At 49.0% G+C, this 13,204-nt stretch overlaps 1 protein-coding gene across 4 annotated transcripts in view; it reads left to right on the top strand.

The window, feature by feature from the left end:
• LOC140409077 (probable E3 ubiquitin-protein ligase HERC1) overlaps nucleotides 1-13,204 on the top strand; it is a 701,933-nt gene that overhangs the window by 594,405 nt on the left and 94,324 nt on the right. For all 4 annotated transcript variants that reach the window (XM_072497165.1, XM_072497164.1, XM_072497166.1 and 1 more), the window contains 2 exons: nucleotides 1,703-1,825; nucleotides 12,442-12,544. In XM_072497165.1, coding sequence (XP_072353266.1) covers nucleotides 1,703-1,825; nucleotides 12,442-12,544 — 226 coding nt within the window. The remainder of the gene's footprint in view (nucleotides 1-1,702; nucleotides 1,826-12,441; nucleotides 12,545-13,204) is intronic.

Consider the following 13,204-nt stretch of genomic DNA (forward strand, 5'->3'; position numbering starts at 1 on the left):
GTACGAGGCAAGTTTTTTTACACAGAGGGTAGTGGGTACCTGGAACTCGCTGCCGGAGGAGGTGGTGGAAGCAGGGACGATAGTGACGTTTAAGGGGCATCTTGACAAATACATGAATAGGATGGGAATAGAGGGATACGGACCCCAGAAGTGTGGAAGATTTTAGTTTAGACGGGCAGCATGGTCGGCACAGGCTTGGAGGGCTGAAGGGCCTGTTCCTGTGCTGTACTTTTCTTTGTTCTTTGTTCAGTGCTGTTAGGGAGGGAGTTCCAAGATTTTAACCCAGCGACAGTGAAGAAACAGGAATGTAGTTACAAGTCAGGATGGTGTCTGGCTTGCAGGGGAACTTGCAGGTGGTGATGTTCCCATGCATCTGCTTTCCGTGCCCTTCTAGGTTGTCAAAGTCATGGGTTTGGAAGGTGCTGTTGATGGAACCTTGATGATTTTATGATCAATGTAAGGCCTCAAAGTCTTGTGCTGCAATTTTCCGTCATTTGGACATTGAATGAACTGGCCAACGAATGAGGGAGCATTTCCTACTATTTATACCTATCCTAGACTTCTATCAGCAGAAGTTGCTGGTCAAGAATTTTATAGCGCGACTGGCACAAACCATGCAATTTCTTTGTCTTTCTTTAAAACATCAGCTTTGTTCAGACCCCATCTGGTGTATTGTATTCAACTCTTGACACCAAACTTAGGGAAGGATATGCTGGTTTTAAAAAGAGTATAGTGCAATTGAACTAAAATTATACTGTCGTTTGGAGGTTTAAATCAGGTTGCATACATTTATCTTGTATTCCATTAAGTTTGGAAGATTACAAGGGTGCATAACATATTGAGAGGTTTCCACAGAATAAGTATATGCAGAATAGCTATTTCTTCTGGTGAGGAGATGCAGAACAAAGGAGCACAATGTTAAAATTAGAGCTAGGCCCTTAAGTGTTGAAATTAGGAGCCACCTTTTCACAGAAAGGGTAGTTAGAGTGTGGAATTATCTGCCCTAGATATTGGGTCAAATTAAATTTTCAAGACTAAATTTAACAGATTATTAGCAAAGGTTATCGAGTGATATAAAGGAAAGGACCAAAGAGAACTACAGGACTGGCGGCAAAGATGGAGCTTCGTCCTAAATTGGATAGATTGTTCAAAGAGCTGACACAGACTGACTGACATTCTTTTGGTTGACTAGCCTAGTCTTATTCCTAAATTTTTTAGGATGGATTACATAACATAATTCATTCCCATATATTCAATATTTAATTTTCACTGAAGCTATGTATAATTGAAGGATCCAGCGGCTGTTGAAGAGAAGAGAAACATTGTATACAGGTTTCATTACTGGCTGCATTATTCAGAATCACTACAGTCTAGAAAGAGACCATTCAGCTCATCAAGTCTGAAAGAGCACCCTACTTAGGCTCACACCCTCACCCTATCCCAATAACCCCATCTAACTTTTTGGACACTAAGGGACAATTTCGCATGGCCGATCCACCAAACCTGCGCATCTTTGGACTGTGGGAGGAAAAACGGGACACCCGTGAAAAACCCACACAGACACGGGAAGAATGTACAAACTCCACACAGTCACCAAAGACCAGAATTGAACTGGGTCCCTGGCCCTGTGAGGCAGCAGTGCTAACCATATTATTTATTCATTCATAAACTATTTCCATAGAGATTTCCTTTATTTCCTCAGGTGGCCTGTGGGTTGAATCACACTCTTGTTGTCTCATCGGATGGAATGATAGTCTGGTCGTTCGGTGATGGAGACTATGGAAAGCTGGGATTAGGAGCTTGCACTGTTAAATGCTGTCCCCAGGTGAGAGTATAAGTCATATCTTAGCCACCACATAAAGGATATTGTAGAATCCACACAAAGTGGCCACAAGGAACGAAGGGTAGGATGCAAAAAATAAAGGTTTATTGACACGTACAAACTCCCCGAAGAGTTCTCCTGCCCGACCGTCACCCAGGTCGGGGTTTTTATACTGCACAGGCTCCCCTCGTTAAAGAGAAAGCCCCGCCCTGTTACTGGGGAAGTTCGTACTCGGTAGAGGTCATGGGAACTGGATGGTCCACACCCCATGACCCCCAAGGGGACTGTAAGAGACATGTATACTACCTACTTGTTTAGGTTTGTAGGATGAGTACCAGCTTATGTATTCACTAAAAGTATTTACAGTATATAGTCGAATTTGGGAACATGTTTCATTTATTTATCATAATTTACATATTTGAATGTAGTCTAGCATCCAATAGTAGTAATAAATTTAGGAAATATAAAACCAATATTTAAAGTTTAGTCTGGTAGTATTTTAGACTGGGCTTAGGGTTAGTTTTGACATGATTTGTTAACTGTCTGTAAACTGCACTTCGACAGGAAATACACAACAACCTGTAAGGTTGTAGGTCCATCTGCTGTGATTTATTAACACAACAAACAAAAAATACAACTTGAAATGGGGCATGAATTGGAAGCATATTTGTCTATATTTGCTCAAATTTCCTATCCATGTATACCATAATCATGTAACATTCACTTATTCTACCTCTCGTCATGAAAAACTGGTAGTGTGGGTTAATTATTTGGTAACTGTTGTTGCTTGATTTGAATAAAGTCACTGTTCACAAATTAAACGTAACACTATTATCTTTCTGTCATGCTGAATACTGTGATTGAGATGCTCTTTGAATTGTGTGTCATGCTTTATTATATGTATTGGGGTTTTAGGTTATTGTGAGATTTTTTAAAGCTTGTCTATTTGTTAGTATCACACATTTACAGAGCATGAAAACTGGAGCGTTGTAGGACTAATTCTTCGGCTTAAATTGAGAATAGGTGCGATTTTGCCACCCCGTTGTGCCCAGCACCAATCACATTGTGCCAGGAGCACCGTGGGAGAGGCCATTCGAGGGCATGATCCAGATAATCATTTTTTAACAGCTCATTTAAATATGCGCGGCCTATTGGAGGCTGCATTCTCCCAGCTCCCGGGAGTCACCAGCCTCGCCTGCAAGACCTCAACTGGGCACCGATTTAGTAATGGTCTCCACAAGCAGAGACCAGGTGTGATGGCCACTCTGGGGGTTTCGGAGGCCATTGGAGCCTCCCGGGTGGTCGGAGACAGGGCAGGGTACTACCCTGACACTCCTGTGGCACCTAGGCAGCCTGACAGTGACAACTTGTCAATGCCAAGTCAGCATTGCTGGGGTGCCAAGCTGTCAGTGCTACGATGTCACTGCCAAAGGCCGGGGCTTGAGGGGGGCCATGCCCATGAAAGGGGGGTTATGAAGGGTGAAAGGGGGGTGTACTCACTTGGTGTATTGCTCATATCTGAGGGAGGTGGCATTGTTGGTGGGGGTGGACCCTCAAGCTCACTTAGAGACAGGGGTACCCTTTCAAAATTGCACCCTGATCCCCGAGGAGCTAGCCTTGCTGAAAACATTTTGTCAGCTAAAATGGAGAGAGGTGTGGGTGAATCTAGGTCTGAGTCTCACCCAAAACAACGGCGGGAAACACACCGCCAAATTTGTCCAAAAGGATACATTTTTTGGTAGAATCGCACCATTGGATTGGATTGGATTAGCTTATTGTCACGTGTACCGAGGTACAGTAAAAAGTATTGTTCTGCGTGCAGCTCAAACAGACCATTCCGCACATGAAAAGAAAATGCATAATAGGGCTGGATTCGCCGACGCTGAAATCACGTTGGTTGAATAGCCGGAGAATGACATTTCCTGGCCGAATCGGGGGTGGCGCCGCTTTCACGGTGCTCCGCCCCCTCAAGTGGCGTACTCGCACCTTGTCGACAGCCTCAGGACATTGTCTTCGGCCCGCCCCCCGATGTTCCGCCCCCGACCGACCGAGTTCCCGATGGCGCGGGACACGCGTGGTCTCATCCATCAGGAACTGTGGACACAGTCCAGTGCCGCCACAGTCGGGGGAGGGCCCATCAACAGGTAGGGGCATTCCGGGACTGTGGTGGTGGCGGGGCAGTCCGGGACGCACAAGCCAGCGGAAGGGGGGGGACTATTCCGTGAGCGACCTCCCCCATGAAGCACTGCCCGGCCACTGCAGGCCGCCGCCTTGCGCATGCGCGGCCACGGACCCGGCAATTCTCTGGGGCATATCGGCAGCTAGAGCCGGGTTCTATAAGCTGCCGTCCTGCTAGCCCCCAGCAAAACGGGGAATCAGTAGTCGTTTTGCGACAGTTTTCCTGGCGTAAAATGGCATCATTCCCATGCCGGCGTGGGGACATAGCCCCAGAATTGGAGAATCCAGCCCAATGTATAAGAGATGTAAAAGAGGATCTGTATGAGAGAGCTCACAGAGTCGCCACACTCCGGGGCCATCTTGTGGGGAGGTAATTAGCTTTGATTCCTACTGAGATAAGAAGTTTTATCTCCAATTATGAATGATGTCAGCCATGGCTAAATTAGAAGCACTGTTGCCTCTGAGTCAGAAGGTTTTCTTTAAAAAGTATTTTGATTCAAATTGTTAACATTTTAACATTTGAAAAACATTACAACACAAAAATAAACCCAACACAATGCCCCACGACCTCCCCCGCCCCCCAACAGTTAACGGTCACTGGTTCTCCAAAATGCAGAATAAACAAACCCCATCTCTTGTGGAACCTCTCATTCGCCCCCTTCGGGCTAATTTCTAAATGTAGGAACTCCACTAGATCCTCCAGCCACACCAAGGCACAAGGTGTAGAAGCTGACCTCTACCCCAACAAAACCTGCCTGCGGGCGATGAGCGAAGCAACAGCTAAAACATCTGCCCCTGCTCCCACCTGCAACTCTGGCAGGTCTGACACCCCGAATATGGCCCCCAGGGGACTAGGCTCCAAATCCATATGCCAGATCTCCAATATGGTGCTGAAAAACAGCCTCCAAAATGTCTCCAACTTTGGGCAGGACCAAAACCTATGTACACGGTTAACTGACCCCCACCCATACCGTTCACAAATATCCTCTACCGCCTCAAACAGCCGGCTCATCCTCGACTTCGTCAGGTGTGCCCTGTCTACTACCTTTAGCTGTATCAACCCCAGCCTCGGACATGAGGTAGAGGTGTTAACCCTCCGCGGCACCTCACACCACAATCCCTCCTTTAGCGCCAACCCCAGCTACTCCTCCCACTTGACCTTAACTCCCTCCAGAGACACTTTGGGCGGGATTCACCGCGAACTGGCGGGGCCGGAAACTCTGGCGCGAAGGAGTGGCGTGAACCACTCCGGCGTCGGGCCGCCCCGAAGGTGTGGAATCCTCCGCACCTTCAGGGGCTAGGCCGGCGCCAAAGTGGTTTGGGCCGTGCCTGCCGGTGCGGAAGGGGCTTGGCGCCACGCCAACCGGCGCCGAAGGGCCTCCGCCAGCTGGAGCGAGTTGGCGCATGCGCGCGAGCGCCAGCATGTGCTGGCATCATCCCAGCGCATGCGCAGGGGGGTTCATCTCCACGTCGGCTATCGCGGACTGTTACAGTGGCCGACGCGGAGGAATAGAGTGCCCCCACGGCACAGGCCCGCCCGCGGATCGGTGGGCTCCGATCGCAGGCCAGGCCACCGTGGCGGCACCTCGTGGGGCCAGGCCCCCCCCGAGGACCCCGGAGGCCGCCCGCGGAGCCAGGTCCCGCCGGTAAGTACCTGTTGTAATTTACGCCGAAGGGACCTGCCGTAAACAGGCGGCCACTTGGCCTGTCGCGGGCCGGAGAATCGCCAGGAGGGGGCCGCTGCCAGCGGCCTCCGACCGGCACGCCGCGATTCCCGCCCCGCCAAATCCCCGGCGCCGGAGAATTCGGCAGCCGGCAGGGCAGGATTCACGCCGCTCCACGGCGATTCTCCGACCCGGCCGGGGGGGGGGTCAGAGAATCCCGTCCTTTATCGGCCTCCAAAATCCTCCCATAAATCGCCGAGACACCCCACCCTTCAACCCCATCACCGACAACACCTCCTCCAATAATGAGGGGGAAGGTGCTACTGGAAAGGTCAGAAAGACATTTTTCACAAAGTACTGCACCTGCATGTACCAAATTCCACCCCACACGGGAACCCAAACTTCCCCAAACTTGTGAACCGTCCTTCCAAAAACAAGTCCTTCATCTCCCATCCCCGAAACCTCGCATCTATCAGCCAGGCTCAAAACCATGGTTCCCTCGGATTGGCATCATCCTTGACCCCCACCTCTAACCTAAAGTGCTGCTGAAATTGCCTCCATATTTTCAGCGTGGCCACCATCACAGGACTCAGCGAATACCATCTGTGGAAAATGGAAGCCCCACTATTTACAATGCCCGCAACACCCCACCCCCCCTACAAGAACCTGCCTCCATCCTCACCCACAAAGCCTCTGTCTCCCTACTTCAACCCTGCACCTTCTCTGCAATTTCTGCCCATTAATAGTACAAGTTCCACAGGCCCAACCTCCCTGACTATGCCCTCTCTGAAGTACCATCTTCCTCAACCTAGCCACCCTACCTGCCCAGACAAATGACAAAACCAACCTATCCACCTCCTTAAAAAACGATTTCGGCAAAAAGACTGGCAGGTACTGAAATAAAAATAAAAACCGCAGCAAAATAATCATCTTCACCGCCTGCACCCAACCGTCCAATGATGGGAATACTCACCCACCCGTCCACTAACCCCCATCATTTATCCGGGTAGCACCTCAATGCTAAGGCCAAGGGCTCTATTTATTTCAACACAATCAGAAGGGGGGACATGGGCATCCCTGCCTCGTTCCCCTGTGCAATGGGAGGTATCCTGAATTAATTTATCTGTTTGCACACACGCCATTGAATCCTTAACACAATTTCACATTTCACACCGCAAACGTCCGCACATCGTAAATCTCTCCAACACCACAAACAATTGGCTCCACTCCAGCAGATCAAACACCTTCTCCACATCCAGCATCACTACCACCTCCAACTCCTTCCCTTCTGCCAGAGAAAGCACCACATTCAACAGCCGCCGCACATTTGACAACGACTGCCTGCCCTTTACAAACCCTGCCTGATCCTCCCCAATCACCTTCAGAAGGCACCCCTCCAACCTGAGCACCAGCACCTTCGCCAATATCTTGACATCCACATTCAACAGAGATATGGGCACAAGTGACCCACACTCCACCGGATCCTTGTCCTTTTTAAGCAGCAACAAAATGGATGCCTGACCCATCATCTCTGGCAATGCCCCCTGACCATCATGTCCTCAAACATTTCCACCAACAGCAATGCTAACCTATCCTTAAATTTTAATACATTTCTACCAGGAAACAAACCATCTGGCCCCGATGCCTTGCCTGTCTGCATTCTCCACATTGCCACCTGCACTTCTTCTACTCCCACTGGATCCTCCAATCCTGCCCGCTCCTCCTCACCTACATGAGGACACTCTAATCGCCCCAAAAACAGCCTCATATCTGATTCATCCTCCGGAGGCTCTGACTTATCTGATTCAAAAGGTTCAAGAGATTGAGCGCAAACATCTGCACTGGCACTCTTATGTAGTACCGAGGGAGTACAGACTTCTGGGTGGTACATTAAACTGAGGCCCTGTTTGCCCTCTCAGGTAGACATAAGACTCCAATATTTTAAGCAAGAGCAAGGGGGTTATCCCTGGTGTCCTGGCCAATGTTTACCCCTCAATCTATATCACAAAATGGCTTACCTGGGGCGAGATTCTCCGACCCCCCGCCGGGTTGGAGAATCGCCGGGGGCTGGCGTGAATCCCGCCCCCACCGGTTGCCGAATTCTCCGGCACCGGAGATTCGGCGGGGGTGGGAATAACGTTGCGCCGGTTGGCGCCCCCCCCCCCCCCCGTGATTCTCCGGCCCGGATGGGCTGAAGTCCCGCAGCTAAAATGCCTGTCCCGCCAGTGTAGATTAAACCACCTACCTTACCGGCGGGACAAGGCGGCACGGGCGGGCTTCAGGGTCCTGGGGGGGGCGCGGGGCGATCTGGCCCCGGGGGGTGCCCCCACGGTGGCCTGGCCCGCAATCGGGGCCCACCGATCCGCGGGCGGGCCTGTGCCGTGTGGGCACTCTTTTCCTTCCGCCTTCGCCACGGTCTCCACCATGGCGGAAGCGGAAGAGACTCCCTCCACTACACATGCGCGGGAATGCCGTCAGCGGCCGCTACATGAGGACACTCTAATCGCCCCCAAAACAGCCTCATACCTGATTCATCCTCCGGAGGCTCTGACTTATCTGATTCAAAAGGTTCAAGAGATTGAGCGCAAACATCTGCACTGGCACTCTTCTATAGTACGAAGTCTTACAACACCAGGTTAAAGCCCAACAGGTTTGTTTCGATGTCACTAGCTTTCGGAGCGTTGCTCCTTCCTCAGGTGAATGAGTCCTGAGGAAGGAGCAGCGCTTCGAAAGCTAGTGACATCGAAACAAACCTGTTGGACTTTAACCTGGTGTTGTAAGACTTCGTACTGTGCTCACCCCAGTCCAACGCCGGCATCTCCACATCATGACTCTTATATAGTACCGAGGGAGTACAGACTTCTGGGTGGTACATTAAACTGAGGCCCTGTTTGCCCTCTCAGGTAGACATAAGACTCCAATATTTTAAGCAAGAGCAAGGGGGTTTTCCCTGGTGTCCTGGCCAATGTTTATCCCTCAATCTATATCACAAAATGGCTTACCTGGGGCGCATGCGCCGCCCGCAGATGTCATTTCCGCGCCAGCTGGCGGGGCACCAAAGGCCTTTTCCGCCAGCTGGCGGGGCGGAAATTCGTCCGGCGCTGGCCTAGCCCCTTAAGGTCGGGGCTCGGCCCCCAAAGATGTGGAGCATTGAAGGAATGCTCCGCATCTTTGGGGCGGCGTGATGCCCGACTGATTTGTGCCGTTTTGGGCGCCAGTCGGCGGACATCGCGCCGATACTGGAGAATTTCGCCTCTGATCATTATTCCATTGCTGAGTGCTGTTGTGGGCAAATTAGTCACCACATTTCCTGCATTACGACATTTGCTACATTTCAAAATGTGGGGGACTATGATATAATTGAACAGATTAGCATTGAGAGAGAGGAGGTGTTAATGGTTTTAGTGGCCTTAAAATTGCATAAACCCCAGGCCCAAATGATATGTATGCTAGGCTGTTGTGTGAGGCAAGGGAAGAGATTGTAGGGGCTCTGAGGCTAATTTTCAAATCCCCTCCGGCCACAGCAGAGGTGCCAAATGATTGGAGGACGGTTAGTGTGGTACCATTACTAAAGAAGGGGAGTAGGGATAAAACAGGTAATTACAGGCCAGCAGGTCTAACATTTGTGCTATGCACATTATTTGAAAAAGATTTGAGGGACAAAATTACTCTCCAGTTGGAGAGGCAAGGATTAATTAAGAATAATCAGCATGGCTTTGTCAGGGGGAGATCGTGTCTGACAAATTTGATTGAATTTTTAGAGGAATTGACTAGATGTGTAGTTGAGGGCAGTGCTGTTGATGTAGTCTACATCGACTCAGTAAGGCTTTTGACAAGGTACCGCATGGGATACTGATCAAGACGGTAAGACCTCATGGGATCCAGGGTAAATTGACAAATTCATTCCAAGATTGGCTTGATGGCAAGAGGCAGAGGCTAATGACCGAAGGTTGTTTTTGTGTCTGGAGGCCTGTGTCCAATGATATACCTCTAGGATCGGTGCTGGGTCCCTTGCTGTTTGTAGTGTACATTAATGGTCTAGATGTGATTGTGAGCAGTATGATGAGCAAGTTCACAGACGACACAAAAATTGGTGGTGTGGTACATAGTGAGGAGGAAAAAAGCCTTAGATTACAAGGTGATATAGATGGGCTGGTCAAATGGACAGAACAGTGGCAAATGGAATTTAACCCTGAAAAGTGTGATGTAATGCATTTTGAGAGGACTAACATGGCAGTGGAATATACAATGAACTTTAAGGTTCTAGGAAGTACAGAGGACCAGAGGAACCTTGGGATGATACAAAGCGAAGCCGAGCAGTATCTCTGGCAACAGCGCACCCCTCCCCGATGAACTCAATGCATTCTATGCTCGGTTTGAGCAGGTAACCAACAATCCGCTGTCGAGTGCCTCAGCAGCCCATAATTCACCTATGCCCACCATCACAGCTTCCGAAGTCAGATTGGCCTTCCTGAAAGTGAACCCTCGGAAGGCGACGGGCCCGGACGGGATCCCTGGTCGTGCACTCAGAGCCTGCGTGGACCAGCTGGCAGAGGTATTCGCGGACATCTTTAACCTGTCCCTACTCCACTCCGAGGTCCCCATCTGCTTCAAGAAGACCACCATCATACTGGTACCAAAGAAGAACCAGACAACGTGCCTCAATGACTACCGTCCAGTGGCCCTGATATCAGTCGTAATGAAGTGCTTCGAGAGGTTGATCATGAAGCGCATCACGTCCATACTCCCAGAATGCCTTGATCCATTGCAATTCGCATACCGCTGCAACCTGTCCACATCAGACGCCATTTCCCTGGCCCTACACTCATCCCTAGAGCATCTCGAAAACAAGGACTCCTTCATCAGACTCTTATTTATTGACTACAGCTCCGCCTTCAACACCATAATCCCAGCCAAGCTCATATCAAAGCTCCAAAACCTAGGACTTGGCTCCCCACTCTGCAACTGGATCCTCGATTTTCTGACCAACAGACCACAATCAGTAAGAATGAACAACAACACCTCCTCCACAATAGTCCTCAACACCGGGGCTCCGCAAGGCTGCGTACCTAGCCCCCTACTCTACTCCCTGTACACACACGACTGCATGGCAAAACTTGGTTCCAACTCCATCTGCAAGTTTGCTGACGATACGACCATAGTGGGCCGGAACTCTAATAACGACGAGTCAGAATACAGGAGGAGATAGAGAACCTAGTGGAGTGGTGTAGCGACAACAATCTCTCCCTCAACGCCAGCAAAACTAAAGAGCTGTTCATTGACTTCAGGAAGCAAAGTACTGTACACACCCCTGTCAGCATCAACGGGGCCGAGGTGGAGATGGTTAGCAGTTTCAAATTCCTAGGGGTGCACATCTCCAAAAAGCTGTCCTGGTCCACCCACGTCGACGCTACCACCAAGAAAGCACAACAGCACCTATACTTTCTCGGGAAACTAAGGAAATTCGGCATGTCCACATTAACCCTTACCAATTTTTACAGATGCACCATTGAAAGCATCCTATCAGGCTGCATCACAGCCTGGTATGGCAACTGCTCAGCCCAGGACCGCAAGAAACTTCAGAGAGTCGTGAACACTGCCCAGTCCATCACACAAACCTGCCTCCCATCCATTGACTCCATCTACACCTCCCGCTGCCTGGGGAAAGCGGGCAGCATAATCAAAGATCCCTCCCACCCGGCTTACTCACTCTTCCAACTTCTTCCATCGGCAGGAGATACAGAAGTCTGAGAACACGCACGAACAGACTCAAAAACAGCTTCTTCCCCACTGTCACCAGACTCCTAAATCACCCTCTTATGGACTGACCTCATTAACACTCCATCCCGTATGCTTCATCCGATGCCGGTGCTTATGTAGTTACATTGTATATGTTGTGTTGCCCTATTATGTATTTTCTTTTATTCCATTTTCTTCCCATGTACTTAATGATCAGTTGAGCTGCTCACAGCCAAATACTTTTCACTGTACCTCAGTACACGTAACAATAAACAAATCCAATCCAATCCTGAAGGCAACCAGGTAGGTCCATATGGTGGTTCAGAAGGCATATCAGATACTTGCCTTTATTAGCCTAGGCATATAAGAGCAAGGATGTTATAATGTGGTTGTATACAATGCTCGTTAGACAACAACTAGAGTACTGTGTGCAGTTCTGGTCATTACACTATCGGAAGGATGCGATTGCATTAGAGGGGGTGCAGAGGAAATTCACCAGGGTGTTGCCTGGGCTGGAGCATTTCGGCCATGAAGAAATGTTGGCTAGGCTGGGGTTGTTCCCTTTGAGAAGGCTGAGGGGGGAACTTATTGAGGTGTATAAAATTATGAGGGATATAGATAGGGTAGATTGTAAGAAACTTTTCCCCTTAGTTGAGGGGTCAAAAACCAGGGGGCGTAGATTTCAGGTAAGGGACAGGAGATTTGGGGGGGACTTTATGCATTCTTGAGGGTGGTGGAAATCTGGAATTCACTGTCTGAAAGGGTGGTAGATGCGGGAACCCTCATAACATTTAAGAAGCATTTAGATGAGCACTTGAAATGCCAGCGAATACAAGGCTGCGGACAATGTGATGGAACATGGGTTGAGTATACATGGGTGTTTGATGGCTGGCACAGACCTGATCGGACAAAGAACCTCATTCTGTGCTGTAAAACCCTAACACTATGACTTAAAGTACTTTGGACATATTGAGGTTGTGGAAGGCACCATATATAAACAAGTCTTTCTTTTTTAAATCCTGTTATTTTACCATGCAGAAAATTGAAAGCCTTTGCAATAAAGGAGTGAAGAAAATTGCTTGTGGAACCCAGTTTTCTGTTGTACTGACAAAGGATGGGCATGTATACACTTTTGGACAAGGTATCTTTCTATCTCATACAGTCATGTTATTCTAATTAATTAAATACTGATATGATATTTAGACAATACACTCAAGAGGTTTTTAGGGGTGATGCATTTTACTCTGAAGCTACTTGCTATCATGTGAGACATATCACCACTGTGGTGCAACTGGAAAGCATTGGACTACAAGTCGGGGAAAAGTTATACTGACATTATGTAGTTCAGTACTGAAGCCAATTCTGAGCGTCATTTAGAAGCATTGCCTAGTATACCCTGGTGGGCATGCTTGCCCCCGCAAGAAATTAACAACCACCCCCAACCCTCCAGCTCTTTACACCAGCCCTTCTCCCCAGGGCCTCCCTGATTGGAGGATTTAAACTAATATGGCATGGGGATGGGAACCTATATAAGGATTCAGAGCAGGGGGAGTCAAGAACAAGACAAAAATATAGCAAGGAGAATAAGAAAAGTGATTGGCAGGGAAATCAAGGGCAAAAATCAGTTAAGGACGCAGTAAAAAAAATAGTAGGGACAGGACAAAGAAAGTTAAAACGACTTCAGGTTTTGTACCTGAATGCTCGGAGCATTCAAAATAAAATGGATGAATTAGCTGTGCAAGTAGATGTAAAGGGTTATGATCTAGTTGGGATTACAGAGATATGACTCCAAGGTGACCAA

Source organism: Scyliorhinus torazame, chromosome 3 (genome assembly GCF_047496885.1).
Source record: "Scyliorhinus torazame isolate Kashiwa2021f chromosome 3, sScyTor2.1, whole genome shotgun sequence".
NCBI classification, from domain to species: domain Eukaryota; kingdom Metazoa; phylum Chordata; class Chondrichthyes; order Carcharhiniformes; family Scyliorhinidae; genus Scyliorhinus; species Scyliorhinus torazame.